Genomic DNA, 22,504 nt, shown 5'->3' on the forward strand with positions numbered 1-22,504 from the left:
ATTTTCTTTTCTCTGGCTTGCTTGATTGTAAGAAGACAGTATGTAATACATATAACCGACAAAATCTGTATTAATCAACTGTTTACATTATCGGTAAGGCTTCTGGTCAACAGCAGGCTATTGAGAGTTAGGTTTTGGGGAGTCAAGTTTTATGTGGATTTTTGACTGTGCATGGGGGTCGGCACCCCTCACTCCTGTGTTGTTCAAGGGTCAACTGTGTTTTCTTTTTCCTCCTTCATTTCCTTGGAGTTTCCTTTCACCCTCTGTTACCTGACGTCAGCTTGAAATGATGGCCTCTGACCCCGGCTGTTCACGAGGAGGCACCTGTGTGCTTACACTCCTGTCCCTTCTGTCGTGAGGGATGCCATTACCCGTTCCTGGGCTCGTAATGTTAGCATCTGGGTACAGCGCCACCGCGTTCAGCCTGCCTCCCGGGTAAGCAGGGTCGTACTCACTAGCAGTTCTCCTGCCTCCGTCTCCCGTCACCCGGAAGGTGGCCTCCAGGCCGTGGCCTAAGGCCTCGCGCACAGCACTCCTGGAGTCCCCAGCGTTCGGACGGTCCGTCGGCCGCCCTTCGACTCCAGCGAGTAAAGTCACCGGGCCCTCTGTCTCCTTGAGGATTTCTGCAGACCTTGCTCTGCTCTCGCGGGAATGTTGCCATGGAGAAGCTGAGGCCTGACTTTCCTCTTTGAATTTCACTGTGGTCCTGCCCCTCTTTCCTGCCGCTCCTGCCCCGGCATGTGTCCGGGATGGACGTGCGCGTCTCACTTCCCGGAGCTCAGGCCCACGCCCTTCCCGCAGACAGACCCGAGGCTTGCACTGCCGCCGCCGCCTCCTTCGGGGCTCAGTTAACACAGGTTGGCCGTCGCTTCGCCCAGCTCTCCGATGTTTGCTCACTTCCCTCCCTCGCCCTCGTCCCCGTGTCCCCTTTTGCTTTCACAACGAGACTTTTCTTCTGCTCTTGTAGCTCTGCTGTGTTTTTGCTTCATAGAAACAGTTGTCACTACGTTTCCCTTCACAATGCAATCGTTAGCCATAGTCTTTCTCTCTTCTGGTGGGAAGTGTTTTGCCAGCCATTGCTTTCCTTACCCGCCGCCTTTCCTCGCTTCTCTTACATGTTCCGACCAGGTGCTGTGCCGGTGCCGCTTCGATGAGCTGGCTCTGGGGGAGGTGGGCCCCCCAGCCCAGCGCCCCCCTCGCTGCCACAGAGACAAGCAGGTCCCACACGTCCGTGACTGGTCTCTTGGTCTCTCCTTTGCTCTTCGGAACCCAGTGGGTAGCTCTGCCAGCTGGTGCACCGCTAGTCTCACTGCTGCAGACGGGGTGGAGGTTCGACACGTCGGGCGTGTCCCTCACATGTGGGAAGTGAGGGTCGCTGGCTCTGAAGTCGCTGGCCGTGGCACCTTCCCTCTGCTTCCTCCCTCAGCCCCACTTGCTCTCAGCTGGGCATCCTGCCCCTCTGCTGTTTGTTTGTTCGTTCAGGGGGTTAGCTAGCTCCTGGGTTTGCCAATATTGGAATTGGTGTTTGTATCCATGTTGCTGTCACGGGATCCCCAGGAAGAGAGGGGGTGCCCCCTGGGTGTTCTTTCCGGAATAGGGGTTTAGAGAACTGTCTGCCTGCCTCATCCAACAGACCAATGACCGGTAACCTGGGAGGGCCTTCCTTTTCTCCACGCACGTCCCCCTTCGCGCCTTATGTGACCTCCAGGGGGAGCAGCTCCCTGTCGTGTATACAGTCAGTCCTTCCCTGCCCCTGGTTGTCCGCGGCACCGTTTCAGAGCATAAGCATTTACAGTAAACATGGCTCTCCTGCCAGAGCAAACCGGTGTCGGCAGCTTCTCGGACGCCCTCCTGAAGCCCTGGCTGGAGGTGCCGTGGGTTGGAGCGCCATCCCCTGCACCAAAAGGTTGCGGGTTCGATTCCTAGTCAGGGCGAGTATGTTTCTCTCCACAGTAATGTCTGTCTCTTTCTCTAAAAATCATATCCTCTAAAACATCCTTGGGTGAGGATTTAAAGAAAAAATACCCTCCTGAAAAATATGCCTGTTGAGGGGCAATAAATGCTTTTCCATAAACATTCTCACCCCTGTGCTCTCAGCTCCTGGCTGTTTCCCTTACCAATACGGGCATATCTTCCAGATGTTCCCCATCCGACAGGACGCGCCCTCATCCTTCCAACAGCTGCACAGCGGCACAAGCAGCGGGCACCTAGGTTGCTCCTAGTCCCTCGCTGTTCTGAACGGTGCTGTCACGAACATCTTCGTGTGTCTGTCTGTGCAAAACAGTTATCCCAGAATGCACTCGCTAGCTCACAGGGACTGTGCACTTTGACCTTTGATTGCTACTGTCCCGCTGCCAGGGTTCCTGCCTTGCCCTCTGCTGAAGGCAGGGACGGGCATGATGACCTGGCGGCCTTTCCGCTCCGAGGCCAGAACGAGGGAGACCAGCCAGCGCGCCCGGCTCCCTGCCATCTCTGCACTTGCTGGCAAAGACACTGACTCAGCCTGTAATTGAGCGCACAGGGAAGAGGGAGGCAGGAAGGGAGATAAGCAAATTGAATTGAGCGCCCTGCCGCCAGCCAGGCCTGCACAGCTGGCAGGGAGGGTCCTGCCCTTCCTCCTGGGCATTACTCTTGGCAGTCAGGCCCCAAGTTTCAGGACTGGGCCACGTGCAGCCTGACCTTGGCCAAGTGGGTCAGGCTGTTAGGGCCTGGGTTCCTCCTGCTGTAAAGTCAAGGGCCAGACCAGCTGGACCTCAGGGGCCATCCAGCTCTGCCCATCTGTGATGACAATGTCAGGAGCCCAGGGAGAGGACGACATGGCCCCGCCTGCCTTCCCTTCCTGTAAAATGGGATCAGAGCAGCCTGACTACTCAGGGCTGCACGGGCCTGGCCACCACATAGCCCTGAACATGACAGCACACCAGGAAGGCTGCAGCTCACCTCCAGGACCAGAGGCCAGGCGGCAGAGGAGCGGCAGGGCTGGACGGCTCTGTGGCCAGGAGGGTGGGTGGCCGGCTGGCAGTCGTCACCTGTTCCAGGTGGTGGGAGAAAGTGACCTGGGAAAGAAGAAAGGAGAAATGATGTCAGGGGAGGGAAGGCTTGACTCCCAGCCGCCGGCGTCCCTGGGTTCCACACAGGACCTGCCTACCCCGGACAGCTGCTCAGGACCCACTGATAAATACTTGCCTTTCTCATCGTGGTGTTGATCCATAAACTCTGAGTGACGTCATGTGCTGCCAAAAGCGTAGGCTGTGCAGGGAGCTTCTGAGAGGCATGTGGGGAGGGTGGTACTCGGGGACCTGCCATCCAAGCAGGGGAGCTGAGGCCATGACCCCCAGGCAGCTTCTAAGGGCTTGCTAGCCCCAGCTGAGGGAGCGCTCTTCTCCCACTGCCAGGCCTCACCCGCCCTCCACAGCGACCCTGACCCTGTCCTTGACCCTGACAGGCTGCAGCCGCTGCCCCATGAGCGAGCATTCCTGCAGGTGCAGCTGCTTCCACTCACACTAATAAAATACGGAAGAAACAAAGCAATTTACAATCCCAATAACATTAAAAACAAACCTCTGGCCAGGCAGCAGATGCAATTATGCAGCCTGGGGGTGGAGGGCAGGCCCGGGCCCCTGCCGTGGGGACGCCGGGAGAGGACAGGGGAGAGGACAGAGGTCGGAAATGCAGGGCAGGGCCGATGGCGTCAGCCCCCTCTCCCCACTAACAAATACAAATGAGCTCTTAGCAAACTAGGAAGGCAGGCAGCTCCTTCATCTGGCGCAGTGTCCGACCAGAGGCCGCCCGAGGGGTGACCTCAGAGGACGACAGAGACCCAGTCCCTGCCTCATCCACACTGCAGAGTCCGGGCCGGCTCAGTAAGACAGGGAACCAGGGTTAGCAAGAAAACAAGCTGCACAGAAACCCCAAGAGAATAAGAATTCAGCAAGATCGCAAAGATAAGATCAACGTACGAACTAAACTGTCTTCCTCGACAGCAGAAGTTGGCCAACGTTTCCTGTAAAGATCCAGGGTCTCACTGTAACCACGCAACCAGGCGCTGCAGCGTGAAAGCGGTCCCAGCCGCCGGGACAGGAAGGGGCGTGGCTGTTTTCCAATAAGACTTTATTTACAAAAGCAGGCAGCAGGCCAGAGTTGCACGCTCCTGCTCGACACCTGTAACAAAGAAGTGACACATAAATCTTACACAAAGAGGCTAGCGCAGTTTTTTGGAAACAGCGTTATATGTATGGTATGTGCCATACCACTCACCCATTCAAAGTGGCCTTTCGTCTGGCTTTTCCCCTTAGTGTCATGTTTTCAGGCTCATCCATGTCGAATGTACATACGTGTGTTCATGCACATATCGGCACTTCACTTCTTATTGCCAACTAGTCCCCATTGTATGGATGTGCGATGGTTTATTACCCATTTATCGGCTGATGGGTGTTTAGGTTGTTTCCACATTTGGGGCAGTGATGACTAACGCTGCTGTGAACATCTAGGCTTTCATTCTCTTGCGCACACTCCTGGGAGTGGGACTGCTGGGTCACATGGGAAGTCTCTGCTGGATTTGGGGGGGACCTCCAAACTGGTTTCCAAGGCAGCTGCCCCATGTGACATGCCCACCAGCAATTACGAGGGTTCCGATTTCTCCACATCTTCACCAAAACGGACCTGTCTTTTTGACTCCAGCCGCCCCAGTGGGGGCGAGGTGGCATCTCACTGTGGTTTCCATTTCTAACAGCGAAGGAGAATCCTTAGCGCCTTTGTGTACCTTTTTGAAGAAATGTCCTTTTGGACATTTAAACATGTTTTTAAATATTTTTGGACCACAGTTGACTGCAGGTAACTGAAACCACAGAAAGCAAAACTGCCGATGAGGGGCCAGTGCGGGGAGAGCTGTGCCCTGGCGCGCTTTGAAGAAGCGATGGTGCATGTCACCCTCAGGTGGGAAGGCTCGGCACACTGAGAGGGGAACACACACAGAGGAAGAGACAAGTGGACCACATCGAACACTGCGGCTCAGCAAAGTGTACATAAAACAGTGAAGAGGAGCCAGCATTTGAGAGGGTGTCGGCAGTCCTTTATAATGGACCAGTAGCCAGAATAGAGCGCCCAGTGTGGCTGCAGAAAGATGCAGGTGGGAGGGGCAGGGAGCCGGTGGGGTGGGGCCGGAGGAGAGCGGGAGACTCAGTGGGAGGGCGGGTAGGTGAGCCGACCAGCATGGCGTGGGTGAAGACGGGAGTGGGTATGAAGGAGGGAGAGATGAGGCAGCAGGGCCGAAGGCAAAGAGCCGCCAGGAAGACGGACGGGCAGCTCTGCAGCGGTGAGCAGGGACAGACACCGGGGCTGGGTACAGGGAGAGGAGGAGTACACGGCTCGCAGAGTCATCTCCCAGTCAGGGAGCAGGTGAGAGAAACTGAGGCACGGGTGAGGGGCAGGGAAATGGGCTGGGGAGGGACTGCCTCCAGGGACACAGTGGCCACCCCAGAGCTCCAGCCTGGGGGTGTGGATACCCGTGTGTGCCTGGGAGCAGCTGCTGGTGTTTATGTACAGGAAGCCCCTGAGTGTCTGAGCGTGTGTGAGAGAGAGGGCTTCCACGCACGTGTGCACACACATGGAGACTAAGGCTCCTCTGGTGTGCCCAGAGACAGCCACTGCCCGGCACTGCCTCGTCGGGCCAGACACCCATGCACCCATTCAGTACCCAGCCCTCTGACAGGCATCCTCTCATTTCTCACCACTCTGCCCCTTAGGGGAAACGGAGGCCAGGGAGCTGGGTCACTTCCCTGAGGCCCCACAGCTGGTAACTGGGGCACCTGGGTTCACACCTGACTCTGAAATCAAGGACCCCCGGGCTGCCCCCTGGGCCAGTGGGCTGAGGCTGGGGCAGAAAGGGGGTTGGCAGCCACCCTGCCCCTTGTCCTCCCCAGGAGGCCAGAGAGCAGCTGCACCTACCCCGGCCCAGCACCTGGCCCCGCCCCTCCTGGGCGGCCTCATTAGGGATTCTCCGGGCGCCACAGCTAATTAATGTCCGTTAACTGAGCGTTCAGGAGGGGCCACCGCCCAGGGCAGAGCGTCAGCTGCCAGGGGAAAGCAGCCGAGGCTGCTCCTCCCTGTGGGCGGGGCCAGGCCTGTGCCCAGGGGCCCCCTCAGTCCTGGAGCAGCCCTGGGTACCCCTCCCCCCTCAGCACAGGTCACACCCACTGTGACTTCCTGAGCCTTCAAGGAGGAGGCAGTAGGGAAAGCTGGGGCGGCAGGACAGTGGCATCTGCTGAGCACCTACTTCGTGCCAGCCCACTTCTAATGCCCCACGGTCCCTGTGGGCGGCTGCGGCTACCACCACTTCCAGCCCAAACCGCGTCGCTGAAGGAACAGCCTCCAGGGTGTGCCCAGCGGGTCAGGAGGGGCCGGCTGTGCCCAGAGGGTCAGGAGGGACCGGGGTGTGCCCAGCGGGTCAGGAGGGGCCGGGGGTGTGCCCAGAGGGTCAGGAGGGGCCGGGGTGTGCCCAGAGGGTCAGGAGGGACCGGGGTGTGCCCAGCGGTCAGGAGGGGCCGGGGTGTGCCCAGCGGGTCAGGAGGGGCCGGGGTGTGCCCAGCGGGTCAGGAGGGGCCGGGGTGTGCCCAGCGGTCAGGAGGGGCCGGCTGTGCCCAGAGGGTCAGGAGGGACCGGGGTGTGCCCAGCGGGTCAGGAGGGACCGGGGGTGTGCCCAGAGGGTCAGGAGGGGCCGGGGTGTGCCCAGAGGGTCAGGAGGGACCGGGGTGTGCCCAGCGGTCAGGAGGGGCCGGGGTGTGCCCAGCGGGTCAGGAGGGGCCGGGGTGTGCCCAGCGGGTCAGGAGGGGCCGGGGTGTGCCCAGCGGGTCAGGAGGGGCCGGGGTGTGCCCAGCGGGCCAGGAGGGACTGGGGTGTGCCCAGCGGTCAGGAGGCCCCGAGTAGCACAGTACCTGAGGGATGAGGTCCATCCACGGCTGGTGCCTGGGTCCCACAGAGAACCCTGTGTGGGGACCAGGAGTTCTGGGCTGGCGTCGGGCCCCCGTCCCACCCACCACTGTCCCACCGTCCCGTCCCCGCCTCCACCTACCCCTGATGGGCCTCACAGTGCAGAGCCCACACCCTCTTCCCTTGCACATGGGAGGCAGCGTCCCGGTCCTCGCTGCCAGGTCACCCGCAGCACGTGGTCATGCTGGGTGTAGGGCTCCAGCCCGGGTCCCAGCTGCTCCCTCGGGCTCCACACAGAGCGCCCCGTTCACCCCCCACCCCCGCCTCTCCTCCCCACTCCCCCGCTCAGCCCCCCAAGGCTGGGAGCCAGGCCTGCGCTCACGCTCACGTCAACTCTCACTCAAAGGGCTGCTGTTTATTGGCTTCACGTGCTCATTGGTGACCCCGCCTACTTAGCGCCCCGTGAAAGGCCCAGGACATGAACTTAAGGGGGTGATGACTGGCCCGCACCCCCGCCAGCCTTTTCAAGTTCCCAACGAGGCTTAGATGGGGGCCATGGCGGGCAGAGCGGGGCAGGGGTGCCCCGTGCACAGGGTGGGCGCCTGGGTTTGCACACGGAGCCCCGGTTCCTCTTGGAGGCCTCCGAACAGGGCATCCACGGGATTCTGCACATCCTTCCCGCATCCCTGCCCACCTCAGTGCCTCTCCTGCCTGCGTCTTCTGGCTCATCCCCTGCCCAGTCTGTCCTCTGGGGGGCAGCAAAAACGTGGGAATTTGCATTTGCAGCCCCAGCTTGATACCCAGTTCCTTGAATGTCCAACCTCCTCCTGAAACCCAGGGCCCACCCCCCAAGGATGCCACAGAGACTGCAGAGGGGCAAGCCAGAGGGAGGCTGTGGGCATGAGGGGAGGCCCAGGGAGGGGTCTGTGGGCATGAGGGGAGGCAGAGGGAGGGAGGCTGTGGGCATGAGGGGAGGCAGAGGGAGGGAGGCTGTGGGCATGAGGGGAGGCAGAGGGAGGGAGGCTGTGGGCATGAGGGGAGGCAGAGGGAGGGAGGCTGTGGGCATGAGGGGAGGCAGAGGGAGGGAGGCTGTGGGCATGAGGGGAGGCCCAGGGAGGGAGGCTGTGGGCATGAGGGGAGGCAGAGGGAGGGAGGCTGTGGGCATGAGGGGAGGCCCAGGGAGGGAGGCTGTGGGCATGAGGGGAGGCAGAGGGAGGGCCGAGCCAGGTGGCTGGGGCGTTAATGCACCCTGAGCAGCTCAGAGTTCACTCAAACCAGCTCCTGGAAAGGCTGTACAGAGAGGCCCTGGGCACGTGAGGTGGGGAGGAGAGTTATCTGGCCCAGGACAGCGCCGCCCCGGAGGGGCTGGGAAACACCGGCAGGTGTGGGTGGGGAGGCCTTGGAAGGCAGCTCTCCAGGGCCGCCTCCACGGAGCCCCTCCCAGGACTAACTCTCCTGGGTGTCGCGGCGCAGTGAGCGGGGCTCCCTGGCTGGAGGGCGCCCCTGGCCGCAGCCTCGCTGTCCATTCGACGCGACATCCCTGCGCAGCTAGACATGTTGGTGGGGACACGGCAGCGAGTGAGCAGCTCAGGGAGCCCACGTCGGGGGAGGCAGCCCCCGCAGTCAGTCAGTGCGGTGGTGACGAACCCCAGGCGTGGAACTCCGGGGGTCTCCTCGCCATGGGGCCCCCTTCCCCGCCCCGCAGTCACCCCACGAGCGCTGCCCCATCTCGCCCTTGCTCAGGAGCCGCCGCGGACAGCTGGCTCTGCTGCTTCCTTCACGTGCGGCCTTTGCCTGGGTCGTGGCATTTGCCAAATCCAGGCTGCACAGTGGCACTGACACAGGCTGGGCCCACCTCCAGGGACCCAGGCTGGGCCGAGGGGCCAGGGACCCAGCCTGGCCGGATACTCCGGTGGGAAAGGCTGTGCGGCGCCCGGGGCCTCAGGGACGAGGTGTGCAGCAGGGCCGCCGCAGCCAGGCCGGGTGTGAGGCCGAAGTCTCGCTCCCAGGACACCGAAGAGCGCTGCGCAGGCCCGCCAGGCCGTGTCCAGGCAGGACGGGCTCAGGCTGCCGCTGGCACCCCGAGGAGCAAAGCAGAAGCCAGGCCGACAGCCTGCCCGCGTGGCCTCTGATGGGTCACCTGTCCCCCTGAGCCCCGAGGCTGATTGTGGCTCCTCCTCAAGATCGTCCTCCTCTTTGGCTCCGTGGATAGGACATCGGGCTGCCGACGGAAGGGTCGTGAGTTCAATTCCAGTCAAGGGCATGTACCCCGGTCACAGGCTCCTCCTGGTCAGGGCACATGCGGGAGGCAACCAATCGATGCGCCTCTCTCACGTGGATGTTTCTCTGTCTCTCCCCCTCCCTTCCACTCTCTCTGACAGTCAAGGGGACAATACCCTCAGGTGAGGATTAACAACCACCACAAATGATCGCAGTCCTCATGCTGTGGGGGGGAGGGGGAGGGGGAGCATCGTGAGTCTCCTGCTCCCGGGGGCCTGCCTTGGGGTGCGGAGGGAGAGGTGGGAGACATGGGAGGAGAGGACTTGGAAAACAGACCAGGTCCAACCCGGCTCTGCCCCCCGCCAGTGGTGTGGTCCTGGGGTCGCTGAGCTTCCCTTTCCTGCTCCGTAAAGTGAGGGCCTGCACTCGCTATCTGTTGCTGGGGAGCAAGTTGCTCCAGAACTTCACGGCCTAAAGCATCAGTGACCGTGCGGTAGCTCCCGTGGCCTGTGTGCACCAGGAACCCAGCAGTGGCCTAGCTGGGCAGTTCTGCTCCTCGTCTCGCACGGCTGCAGTCTGAGGTCGGCCGGAGCGGCAGTCATCCGAAAGCTTGACCGGGGCTGGAGGGCCCACTTACAGGAAGGCTCCCAGGCTGGGGCGGGAGGCCCCAGGGCCTCCCCAGGCGGCCTCCCCACGGGCTGCTCCCGCGTCCTCACACGGCAGCCGCCTCCCCCAGAGTGAGTGATCCAAGAGGGAATGAGCCAGGAGGAGGCTGCAGTGCTTTTTACACACACACACACACACACACACACACACACACACACACACCCGGGCCCCACACTCCTCCCCTTGCAGGTTGCACAGATCGCCGCATTGGGAGCGGGAAGGGAGCTTGGAGACCACCTTCCTGGTGCCACACCTTGTCTGCTTCCCCAGCTGTGCAAGGGGGACACCTCCCACCTCTCAGAGCTGCCAGGTGCTCCAGACAAGAGGGGCCGAGGGGCCACGGGCTCGGGGCCCAGCATGTGCCAAGCACTCCCCCACGGGCAGCCTCCGCTGCACCCCCACCAGTGGCTCCAGGAAGAGCCAGAGGGACCAGCCCTCTGAGGAGCCTGCTGACCCGACGGGGCCCTTCTCTCAATGAGTGGGAACAGTGACAGGCGCTGCTCCCCGCCCTCCTTCTTCAGGTTTTAAACACCTAATTTATTCCATCCATTAGATAGATTTTGTAGATTTAATCATGTTCACAGTTGGTGGCTCATTGGATACTCAAGATAAACTCCAAATGAAAGTATAATGGTGAGGACAAATGAGTGTTCACACCACAATGGCAGAAACTTGCTTGGAAAGAGAGTTTAAGAGGCACAAAAATACATACAGATATAATTTTTTCCCCGGCAGCTGCTTTTGCTGACTATAGTAGGTTACCACAGTTAATTTCACCAGTTTTGTTCATCTGTAAAATTGCATAAAAGTGACATTTTTGTGCTCATTATAGCAACTGCTGATTTATGGCTGGAAAATGAAGAGCTGGTCCCTTTTTTGCGGGCCTCTCCGCCCGGTGCTAAGTGCGCATGAAATTGCTTGTATAATGTAGTTTAGATCCAATCCCTGAGAAAGATTCCCGCGTTGGCCAAAGTGACATTTCCATTCTCCACACCGCGTTTATTTTAGGCCACTGAGGTGGGGGCTGCCCCAGGCAGGGGCAGGATGGGGGCCTCTGGCCGGTTCCACCTGCCCAGCCCAGGTCAGGCCAGAGGACAAACACTGCTCAGCCTCCTCTGGTGCTGCCCGGCCCTCCCCTCCCTGCTGCCCGGCCCTCCCCTCCCTGCTGCCCGGCCCTCCCCTCCCTGCTGCCCAGCCCCTCCCCTCCCTGCTGCCCGCCCCTCCCCTCCCTGCTGCCCAGCCCAGCTCAGGCCCCATCCCTGCACCGAGGGGCAGAGTGGATGGCCTTCCTAACACGCTGCCTGCCCTGCCCTCCCTGCTTAACCTTCCCTGGCTGCCCCGGCACTGCTGGCACTCGGGGCCCTGACAGCTCTTTGTGGGGGACTGTGTTGTGCATCATGGATGTTCAGCAGCCCCTCTGCCCACTAGATGCCAGTAGCACCCCCTCACGTTGTGGCATCGAATGCAGCTCTAGACCTCGCCACGTGCCCTGGGGGTAGGAACGCCTGAGAGCCGAAGCCCTCAGTGAAGACTGCTCTCCATTCGGTTCAGCCGTGCCCGGCCTTCCCAGGCCTCAGGGCTTCTCTGCACGCTGCTCCGGCTGCTGCCCTCTGAATTATAGTTCCCACCGGACATCTTCCTCCCTCGTCACCCCTTTCACCATGGCCTTAACTGGGGTGTCCTGTCTTCCAAAAAGCCATCTCCAGAACCCGGCCGGGTTGGCTCCCCAGCGTCCCCCACTGCCTGCCCTTCCCCCACGGCATGCATCTGCCCACAATGGCTGTGGGCCCCAGAGGGCGCCATGGGCAAGGCTCTGGGAGGATGGGACAGTTCGCACTCTGCCGCAGCCATAGTGCCAGGCCCACCTGCGCACAAGCCCCGCCCCTTCCTCTCCCGCAAGGCCCTGGCCCCAGGCACCCGGGAGGGAATGACCGCAGACCGAGAGCACCCGCTTCTGCTAACACTCCACTGCGAACGACTTGTTAAACCTCACAGCCACTCTGGGAGGTAGTGTTAGCAGCACCCCCATTTTACAGATGTGGAAACTGAGGTTCCGGGTGGTGAAGGCCCCTCCGGAGTCACTAGCAGGTCCTGGGGGTGCCCACAGGACAGGAAGGCAGTATGCCTCTGAAACCTTGTAGGGTCTTCCTCACCCAAGGGCCCAGACAGGTCCCGATCTCCCAGCACCTACTGTGCGCCTCACCAGCTGCTGGGCCCCTTGCTACAGTTGCGGTCACCCTGCAGACCTGGCATGATCATTACCCCCATTCTGCAGGTGGGAAAACTGAGGCTGCGCTTTGCAAGCAACTTACACAGGGCCCTGCAGCCAGGCCAGCCAGCCCTGAGCCCGGGCAGGGTCCTTCCATCCACATGGTGCTGCCCCTGCCTCAGGGCCCCAGGAGAGGAATGTCTTGGGACCAGGGAGAGGCTCTGGATGGGAGGAGGGGTCAGCCCACCAGCGACCTGCCTCCCGGTGGCAGGGGCAGGTGCGCCCACTGGCACACAAAGCGCAGTTCACACAAAAGGCGGTGGCTCTGCAGGTGACGGGCAGACTCAGGATGGGGCTGGGCAGCCAGAGCGCGATGTCCCTCCCCTGCCTACTGACTGGACAGGAAATGTGGCGCCAGGTGAAAGCCCACAGCAGCGGCCCCTCCCGCCAGGCCCCACGCTGGGCTCTGCTCACAGGCCAATGCCCCAAACCCCCATTTGACGGGCGAGGAAAGGGAGGCACTGAGAGGGGAGGGGCAGGAATGCGCACCCACAGGCACTGCAGCAAGACAGCACCGAGCGCGGTGGGCGTGGAGCCGGGCTCCTGGGCTCTGCCGGTGGCATGTGCCTGGCACAGTCTCTTTGGCAAACTGTCGGGGCATTTTCTCCTAACACTGAGCATTTGCCTCCCCGTGTCCCAGCGGTTCTGCTGGTGGCCATGTTCCCACAGAACTCGCTGAATACACACGCCGGGCCAGAGGGCCACTGAGTCAGCCCCGACCGGGACACGACTCCCACCAGTAACGGGACGGATAGGCAGGCTGATGTAGGCGCACGGAGAGCACACGCCCATGCGAGCAGCAAACACCACGTACTGGCCTCACAAACGCAGCCTTTAGCCACCGACGCAATGCCAGTGCCGCCCGTGCCGCCTCCCCAGGGACACACCAGGCGCCAGTCCTCGCAGTGAGCAGACAGGAGGGCCGCTGACCTGGCGGCTGGCGACCGGGAGGGGCCCTCGGACACTGGCCTCGCCCCACCCCTGACCCCTGGACCCAGGCATTGTCACAGGAGCGTGTCCTGATCCCTTTACCTACACTCCATGGAGCTTAACTCAGGAGGGAGGAGCCAGGGGTGAATGGAGGAAGGCGCAAGGGAAGGGCAGCCAATAGCAAGTGCGGCTCCAGGCCTCCCGTGTCACCTGCTCAGCGCTCACCTCTCTTCCCTGTCCCCCCAGGTGAGGCGGTAGCCAGCTCCATGCATTCCTCCCGCTACCCGAGCCCGGCCGAGCTCGACGCCTACGCTGAGAAGGTGGCCAACAGCCCACTGTCCATCAAGATCTTCCCCACCACCATCCGGGTGCCGCAGCACAAGCACCTGGGCCGCACCGTCAACGGCTACGACACGTGCGGCCAGCGCTACAGCCCCTACCCGCAGCACGCCGGCTACCAGGGCCTGCTGGCCGTCGTCAAGGCCGCCGTCTCCTCCAGCGCGGCCGCGCCCGCCGGGCCTGTCAAAGGCGTGCTCAAGAGCGCCGAGGGCAAGCGGACCAAGCTGTCGCCAGCCACCGTGCAGGTGGGCATCGCGCCCTACCCGGCGCCCAGCACTCTGGGGCCCTTGGCCTACCCCAAGCCTCCCGAGGCGCCCGCCCCGCCACCCGGCCTGCCCACGGCCGCCGCCACGGCCGCCTCCGTCATCCCCCTGCCCGGCCGCGGCCTGGCCCTGCCGCCTTCCAACCTGCCCTCCATCCACAGCCTCCTCTACCAGCTCAACCAGCAGTGCCAGGCCCCGGGCGCGGCCCCCGCGGCCTGCCAGGGCGTGGCTGTGCCCCAGCCCAGCCCGGCCAAGCACGGCCCGGTGCCCAGCTTCCCCAGCCTGGCCTACTCGGCCGCGGGCCTGCCCGACTGTCGCAGAGGCGCCGAGCTGGGCCCGGGAAGCGCGGCCTTGACGTTGGCCGGAGCCGCCAAGCCCGCAGGGTACGTGGATGGCAGCCTGGACTACCTGCTGTGGCCACAGAAGCCACCCCCACCGCCGCCCCAGCCTCTGCGGGCCTACAGCGGCGGCACGGTGGCCAGCAAGTCCCCGGAGGCTTGTGGGGGGCGGGCGTACGAGCGGGCCAGTGGGTCCCCCCTCACCTGCAGCGTGGGGCTGCCTGCCGGCCTCACCGTGGGCCAGTACTTTGCCGCCCCCTGGAACAGCGTGCTGGTGACACCCACCAGCGACTGCTACAACCCAGCGGTGGCCGTGGCCGAGCTGGGGCCCGGGGGCGCCCGGGAGCTGGCGGGGCCGCCCGCGGAGGCCCTCTCCAGCCTGCCCAGCAGGAGCGCGTGCAGCACGGCGGCCCTGAGCAGCAGCCTGCAGTCGCTGGAGTATCTCATCAACGACCTCCGGCCGCCCTGCATCAAGGAGCAGATGCTGGGCAAGGGCTACGAGACCGTGGCGGTGCCCCGGCTGCTCGACCACCAGCACGCCCACATCCGCCTGCCCGTCTACAGATAAGGCCTCTGTGCCGCACGGACGGAGGGACAGGGCGCCGACGGGGAGGCGGGCGGAGGACAGCGGTCGGCGCTGCCCCGGGCAGCCGGGCTGGCTGCTGCCGGGTCTGGGGAGATCTGGCAGGTGACCTTGCTCACCATAGGCCTGTCCCCCCACTTTAGAGGCCCCAGGACCCGGGGAGGGCCTCCCTGCGTCCACGCTGACGAGGGAGGGGAGAGACCACCTTCACCACCAGGGCTCCATTGGCACTCCCAGGGGGGAGCCCAGGCCAGGGCAGGAGGCAGGAGGAAATGCGGGGCTTAGAACCAGGGGGCCCTAAGTGCCCCCAGGGGTCAGACAGCTCCCCACAAGCCCCAGGCACCTGGAAAAGCCGCAGAGGGAGTCGGCAGTCCCGCAGGGCCCCCCACCAGCCAACCCAGGTGAATGCCACTCATGAGGGCTCCAGGGACCACCGGCCCCCCTGCTCCTCTAGACTCTCCTCCCCTCCCCCATTCCTTCCCAGCACAGAAAAACTGCCCCTCATCCCCACCCCCCACCCCCCATCCCTGGGTTCCCGCCCCCTTCCCTTCCCTCCAGCACGTCCACGTCCACGGGGCTGCTGGCACAGCGTGGCCGCACACCGCACAGGGCACCTCGTCTGAGGAGACGCCTCCCGCACCCAGACTTGTGTGTTTAGGAGGCGACCTCCCGAAGCCTGAGGCAGGGGCTCCCTCCCCCATTCGCACAAGGGACCCAGGGCTGCAGGGGGCCTGCCCTGCCTTCCTCGGGGTTCCCTGCTGGAGCCAGGGAGGGGAGCTGCTGGCTTTAACTGAGAGGCCCAGGGCAGCTCCCTTCCTGCCAGTGCCCCCAGGGCCGGCCCGCACCATCGGGGGTGAGGGGGGCAACAGGGGCTCCCCCGCCGGCCCCAGCGCCCGGCAGCGGTACTGTATCTCTCCAAGGCCTGTTCGAGCACTAAGTGCATTTACAAATCTCTGAGAATGTTTTTTATACTAAAATTGACCATTATATTCTACTGTGAGAAGTGCAGTCTGCACTGTATTGTTTTAAAAACGAAGAGGAAGAAAAAAAAGGAAACACAGACGGCGTCTTGCTGTGGATTGTTCGGCGCTTGTGTTGCACTTTCTCCTCCCCTGGGAGCGGAACATGCCCCCCCCCCCCCGTACCCCCCTCCCAGCCAGGACCCTGTACCTCCCCGTACCCCCCTCCCAGCCAGGACCCTGCCCCCCCCATGCCCCCTCCCAGCCAGGACCCTGTCCCCCCCCCCCGTGCCCCCTCCCAGCCAGGACCCTGTCCCCCCCCCCCCGTGCCCCCTCCCAGCCAGGACCCTGCCTCCCCCTGTGCTCCCCTTCCAGCCAGGACCCTGCCCCCCCCATGCCCCCTCCCAGCCAGGACCCTGCCCCCCCCACCGTGTCCCCCTCCCAGCCAGGACCCTGTACCTCCCTGTACCCCACTCCCAGCCAGGACCCTGCCCCCCCGTGTCCCCCTCCCAGCCAGGACCCTGCCCCCCACCCCCCGTACCCCCCTCCCAGCCAGGACCCTGCCCCCCCCGTACCCCCCTCCCAGCCAGGACCCTGCCCCCCCCCGTGTCCCCCTCCCAGCCAGGACCCGGACCCCCCTCCCAGCCAGGACCCTGCCCCCCCGTACCCCCCTCCCAGCCAGGACCCTGCCCCCCCTGTGCCCCCTCCCAGCCAGGACCCTGCCTCCCCCTGTGCTCCCCTCCCAGCCAGGACCCTGCCCCCCCATGCCCCCCTCCCAGCCAGGACCCTACCCCCCCTGTCCCCCCCTCCCAGGCCAGGACCCTGCCCCCCCATACACCTCCTCCTAGGCCAGGACCCTACCCCCCCCTTTGCCCCCCTCCCAGGCCAGGACCCTGCCCCCCCCCGTGCCCCCTCCCAGCCAGGACCCTGCCCCCCCCCCGTGCCCCCTCCCAGCCAGGACCCTACCCCCCCGTCCCCCCCTCCCAGGCCAGGACCCTGCCCCCCCATACACCTCCTCCTAGGCCAGGACCCTACCCCCCCCTTTGCCCCCCTCCCAGGCCAGGACCCTGCCCCCCCATACACCTCCTCCCAGGCCAGGACCCTACCCCCCCCTTTGCCCCCCTCCCAGGCCAGGACCCTGCCCCCCCATACACCTCCTCCCAGGCCAGGACCCTACCCCCCCCTTTGCCCCCCTCCCAGGCCAGGACCCTGCCCCCCCATACACCTCCTCCCAGGCCAGGACCCTACCCCCCCCTTTGCCCCCCTCCCAGGCCAGGACCCTGCCCCCCCCATACTCCCCCTCCCAGGCCAGGACCCTGCCCCGGTGCCGCCCCTGTGCTGTCACCGCCACCCACGCCCCCAGCTCTCAAGTGGACGCAGTCGTTTGCCTTGTTCACACATCAGCCCCTTGGTCAGCCAGAGACCCCTCCGCAGAGCGGCTGAGACAGAACCACCCGGGCCACGGCTCCTTCCCGGCACCGTGCGGAGGGGCCTGGGGTGGCGTCCCCCCTGCATCATTAAGTCCCTTCCCAGCTCTCCCTCTGCATCTCACACGCCCAAGCTTCCATGGGGGCATGTGTGGCTGGGGACACATGTGGCTGGGGACACGTGTGGCTGGGGGACACGTATGGCTGGGAGCAGGCCAGAGCGGCTGGGGGCACGTGTGGCTGGGGACACGTGTGGTGGGGGACGTGTGGTTGGGGGCAGGCCAGAGCGGCTGGGCCGGGCCCCCCCCCCCCCCCCGGGCAGCCCAGCACACCCACCCCATGCCCTGGTGCCCAGGAATTGGCAGCGACCACCCCCACCCGAGGGCTCAGCCTTTCAGGCACTGGCTGTGCTGGGCCTCTTCACATGCCCTGTCCCATGGGGCCTCAGCCCCCTGCACGGAGGCGGGTGTCCTAGCGGGAGAAACAGGCTCAGAGCTGGGCAGTGACCTGCCGAGGTCACTCAGCAAGTCTGCAGAGTCGGGATTCGGACCCACAGCTTGGGCTCTTCCCCACGTCCCGTCCCGCCTCGTCCAGCGGCCTGCAGCCCGACATCTGGGCAGAGGGGAGTCCCCAGACACGGGCCTCCCCTCCCCTACATGGAGCTCCGCCTGGGTGCCTGGCCTGGTGAGGCCCTGGCGGAGGTGGGGACAGGGAATGCCCTGGGTGTGACCTGCGGGAGGGATGGCCACCGCCCTGAGCCCAGGCCCAGAGCCTGGCAGCACCGAGGGGGAGATGGAGGCTCCAAGAGGAAGGGGCCACGTTCAGGGGACCCAGAACCTTCTGAGCTGGGCCAGTGAACCAAGCCTGCCGCACCTCCCCGTCTACAGAGAAGGCCTGCCTGTGCCATACGGACGGAGGGACAGGGCACTGACGGGGAGGCGGGCGGAGGACAGCAGTCGGCACGCAGGGGCCATGGGTGCCCCCGGGCAGCAGGGCTGGCTGCTGCCGGGTCTGGGGAGGTCTGGCAGGTGACCTTGCTCACCAAGGCCCCTCCCCCCACTTCAGCGGCCCCAGGACCCAGGGAGGGCCTCCCTGCGTCCACGCTGACGAGGGAGGAGAGAGACCACCTTCACCACCAGGGCTCCATTGGCACTCCCAGGGGGAGCCCAGGCCAGGGCGGGAGGCAGGAGGAAATGCAGGGCTTAGAACCAGGGGGCCCTAAGTGCCCCCAGGGGTCAGACAGCTCCCCACAAGCCCCAGGCACCTGGCAGAAGGGCTACGGTGCCGCCCCTGTGCTGTCACCGCCACCCACGCCCCCAGCTCTCAAGCGGACGCAGTCGTTTGCCTTGTTCACACATCAGCCCCTTGGTCAGCCAGAGACCCCTCCGCAGAGCGGCCGAGACAGAACCGCCCGGGCCGCGGCTCCTTCCCGGCACCGTGCGGAGGGGCCTGGGGTGGCGTCCCCCCTGCATCATTAAGTCCCTTCCCAGCTCTCCCTCTGAAGAAGTGACCAGGAATCGAACCGGGATCTCCTGGTTCATAGGTCGACGCTCAACCACTGAGCCACGCCGGCCGGGCTGAGCCTCAATTCGTGGTTTGTCAAAAGGAGTGGTGACGCCTGAAGGGGAATGGCCCCGGGTGACATGTGACCAGGGTGACAGGGAAACAAGTCCTGTGAGAGGCCACCTCCCCACTGCCCCTCGCCAGCTGTGGCCTTGGCAAGTGGCCGCCCTTTATGACAGCAGTTCTCAACCTGTGGGTCGCGGCCTCCGGGTGGGATGTGACTGCAGCCGCCCTCACAACAGCCCTCCCAGGTGTGGTAAAACCATCCTGCTTTACAGATGAGGAAGGATCAGGGAAGGTGGGCACGGCCAAGGGATGGGGAGGAGGAGCCAGGCCCTGCCGTCACCCCCGCACCCTCACTAGGCTGCCTCCACCTTCAGACCTGGCCGAAGCCACTGGGGGCATCGCGGGCTGGGGCAGCCGGAGGCAGGCTCTGAATCCTGCGCTGCTGCTCCGAGCAGCCCCGAGCCATCACATCCCAGCCAGACCAGATGAGGACCCAAGGAGACGGCACAGCCTGGGTCCTTGGAGGGGGCAGGGCCCCAGGGCCCACAGCCGGGTTTAGGGCTGGGTGTTGGCCGGTGGCACCCCTGGGGCCACCTCAGCACCAGCATGGCCTCAGGGTAGCCCGAGCCCCCTGCCCTGGCCCACCGCCAGGCCCACCCACACTGCGGTATCGAGAGGAACAGAGGACGGGAACCCCTCCAGGCCAGGTCCCTCGACTGCAGGTGGGGGCCCAGGCCCCGCTGGGGTTCTGACCCTGTCCTGGCACCGCCGGCCTGGGTGGCTGGGCAGGCGGGGTTCCTTCTCATTGGGAGCTGCGCTAGCTGATCTCAAATGGCCTCCAGCATCGCCCGCCCCGCACCCCCCTCCCCCTCCCCCCGTCCCCTGCCCTTTACGCGGTCAATCACCTTGATTACAACATGGAGGCGCAGCCAGGTGAGGACGCTGTCACGGCTGCAACTGCATGAATTCGCAGCAGAGCAAGGACTGGAATCCCACCCTGACCTAGCCACCGCATCCTAAATGGTCTTCATACCTGTCCAACTAGGCCCAGATGAAGGGAAAGGCCCCAGGGAGAGAGAGGGAGCCCTCATTGGAGAAGTGGAATGAATACCCCTATTTTGGAAAAGAAAAGTGAAGTTCAGAGAGGGATGGTAACTTGCCTAAGGGCACACAGCAACTATCCAGAGGCAGAGCCTCTCTGAATTAGAGAGGATTGGGGAGAACAGGAGGGGAGGGGGGGAGGGAGGGGGAGGCCGTCTGAGTCTTATGGCCTCGGGCACACATGAAGGGAAGCTCAGCAGGGGGTCTTGCCCACCATGTTGCCTCGGTCCAAGTTTTCCTCAGGCGCTTCTGACTAGGCCCTGGGTGTGACGACAGTGACCCCTGGTGGCGAGTCTCCAGCACCACCCTGCTCAGGCCAAAGCAAATCTATGGGATCCGGTGGATGCATCCCAAAGATGGGGTGGCTAAAAGCAAGGGGGGCTGTCTGATGTCACCGAGTACCTTGAGGTGCTGAGAAGACTCTGGGCTCGGATCTGGGGGCTGGGTTAGAGCCCCAGCTCACCCAGCCTCTCCTGTCCTCACATTCGGAGCCAGTGAGCCTGCTGCTGCGGAGATGGACTGTGCGCCGCTTCCAAAGGCAGAGACGCTCAGTTAAAAACAACCCTGCCGCCCTCCAGGAAGGGTCTCCGCCTGAGACAGTGTTCAGACCCAGCTCCACCACGTCCAGGCCGCGCGCCCTGGGCAAGTGTGTTTACCTCACTGGGTCTCACTCTCTCCACCTGTAAAATGGGGATAAAAATCTGTTCTTGCATCTGCATGAGTTGGCGGAGTCAGAGGAAACCCTGACCTTTAAATAAGAAGGGAAACTTATCTCAAACTCTCCTAGGAAGACAGGGTGGTTGAATCCGCTGCTCGGCGGCATCACCGGGGCCATGCCTTTTCACCTCCGCCCCACCAGGCCCTTCCTGGTCACAGAATGGCTGCCGCGGTTCCGGACGTCAAGGCCTGACAGCGCCCAGCAAAGAAGGCAGCGTCTCCCTACACTCCCCCCATTTCCCCGACTTCCTCCTCCTCCAGGCCTGCCCTCCGGCTCACAGGTCAGAACGGGCTCACGTGGTTAACCTGGTAAAGGAAGCAGCCGGTGGTGAACTGTAAACAGCAGGTGCTGCTTAAGGAAGAGGGACACGACCTCTGGGGAGACAGCAGCGCCGGCCCACACGCTCTGCACGTGGCCCCTGAGGACCTGAGTGACACTGGTCGGTGCCTTGTCCATGTTCACGTGCCTTCTTTGTGTGATCCCTCCAAGAACACAGACTCCCAGCCTGGCCGCTCCTCCCCGAACCCCTGCCCTCATCCCAGGGGCGGGGCCGGCACTGCCCGAGCGCCTGCGCTCCTGTCCTGTCCTCTGGTCCATGGCCACCACCTCCTTTGCCTCAGGCTCTACGCTTGGGCTGAAGGAAGATCTCCCCAGAGACTGGAATCTAAAACATAAAAGGTGGGGGTGCTTGGTGTCATGCAAACATTTCACCAGGCGGCCAAAGAGCAATAACTAGGAACGCTGGTCTGGATTAGTTAGTGGCCCTGTTGTCCTAACAGCCGAGTGATGGGAATACAGAACCCCGGGGCGTGGACGCCCACTGCCGACCTTCGGGAATGTCACAGGGGAGTCCGGGGAGATGAACAGTGCGGCGGGAAATGGCTTTTGATTTTTAAAAATCCCCAGCATTCATCTAAAACAACAATAACAGCTCATAATCACAGGGCGCCGATAACGAACTATTCACAGCAGAAGAGGTAATTGTTCAATTAAGACCCGAGAGTTCCTGAGACTGTCTTTTCTGAGGGGCCCCATTGTTTTCGACTCCAGTGGCGCTAATTATTCCCCAATAGTGCTTTAAGCTTGGATGAAAAAGCCCTCCTGTCAAATATGACACAGAAGCGCTTTATCGCGGCGAATGCACAGGCGCAGGCGCACAGCCTAAGAACTCCTCCTCGGAACAAAGTTAGGGCAGGTTCAGAGGAAGCGGGTGGGCCTGGGAGCGGACAGCCTCGGGCTCAGGGAGGCGGCAGGCGACCCCGGGGCTTGTCACGCACGTGACCTTGGCCTCCGAGGTCAGTGCTTTCTTCCCCGGAGGGACTGAGGACAGAAGGCCCGGGGTCAAGTGCCAGCTCCACACCTCCAGCCAGGCGGCGGGGAGAAACCCACTTCTCCGAGCCTCTCTTCTGGAACAGGGAGTGCAGCGGACACGCCTGCCGGGTTCTCCTATTTCTTACAGTCTGTATCTGTTCCTGCCAACAATTGCTGCCTGCACCTGAAAAGCCATCACAGAACCTCAGTGCATACGAGCCAGCTCTTCCCTGCGCCTGCGGGTCCTGCTCTCAGCGAGGCCTGCCCGGAGACAAAGCTCTGCTACCAGCCTCTCCGCCTCCTGCGAGGGGCACGGCTGGGTGAGCTGCTAGCACCCCATTGGTTAAAACAAGTCACATGGCCAGGGGTGTGCCGTTATGCTCCGCCCACCGTGGGCGGGGCCCCAAAGCTGTGCTGCGAAGGCATGGATGAAGGAAGAGTCGGACTTGGGCCATGGCCCAGCTGTCAGCGTTCCCTCGGGACGCCCCTCCCCCGGCGCGGGGCGGCGAGGCTAACGCCACCCTTGGCTCTCACTGCCTTTCCGAGGTGCTGGCCTCAGGCGTTTCTCTATAGAGATTAGCAACCCCTGGGAGGCACTGAGGACACAGAAGCATCAGACTGAGACCTTGTCACCGGGAGGGACAGAGACCTGAAAAGGGCGTGTGTGTTTTTAAGATATATTTTTATTGATCTCAGAGAGCAAAGGAGAGGGAGAGATGGAAACATCAATGATGAGAGAGAATCATTGACCGGCTGCCCCCTGCACGCCCTCTAGTGGAGATTAAGCCTGCAACCTGAGCATGTGCCCTTGACCAGAATCGAACCTGGGACCCTTCAGTCTGCAGGCCGACGCTCTATCCACTTAGCCACACCAGCTAGGGCGT

At 63.3% G+C, this 22,504-nt stretch overlaps 1 protein-coding gene across 3 annotated transcripts in view; it reads left to right on the plus strand.

The window, feature by feature from the left end:
* FAM222A (family with sequence similarity 222 member A) overlaps positions 1-18,183 on the plus strand; it is a 53,858-nt gene extending 35,675 nt beyond the window's left edge. For 2 of the 3 annotated variants that reach the window (XM_059675812.1, XM_059675813.1), the window contains 2 exons: positions 13,259-14,502; positions 17,795-18,183. In XM_059675812.1, coding sequence (XP_059531795.1) covers positions 13,259-14,502; positions 17,795-17,953 — 1,403 coding nt within the window. In that variant the 3' untranslated portion in view covers positions 17,954-18,183. Of the gene's footprint in view, positions 1-13,258; positions 15,585-17,794 lie in introns of those variants that run through there. The other variant, XM_059675815.1, reaches the window with a different exon arrangement.
* Positions 18,184-22,504: the final 4,321 nt, after the last annotated feature.

The sequence above is a fragment of the Myotis daubentonii genome, chromosome 19, assembly GCF_963259705.1.
Source record: "Myotis daubentonii chromosome 19, mMyoDau2.1, whole genome shotgun sequence".
Taxonomy (NCBI): Eukaryota; Metazoa; Chordata; class Mammalia; order Chiroptera; family Vespertilionidae; genus Myotis; species Myotis daubentonii.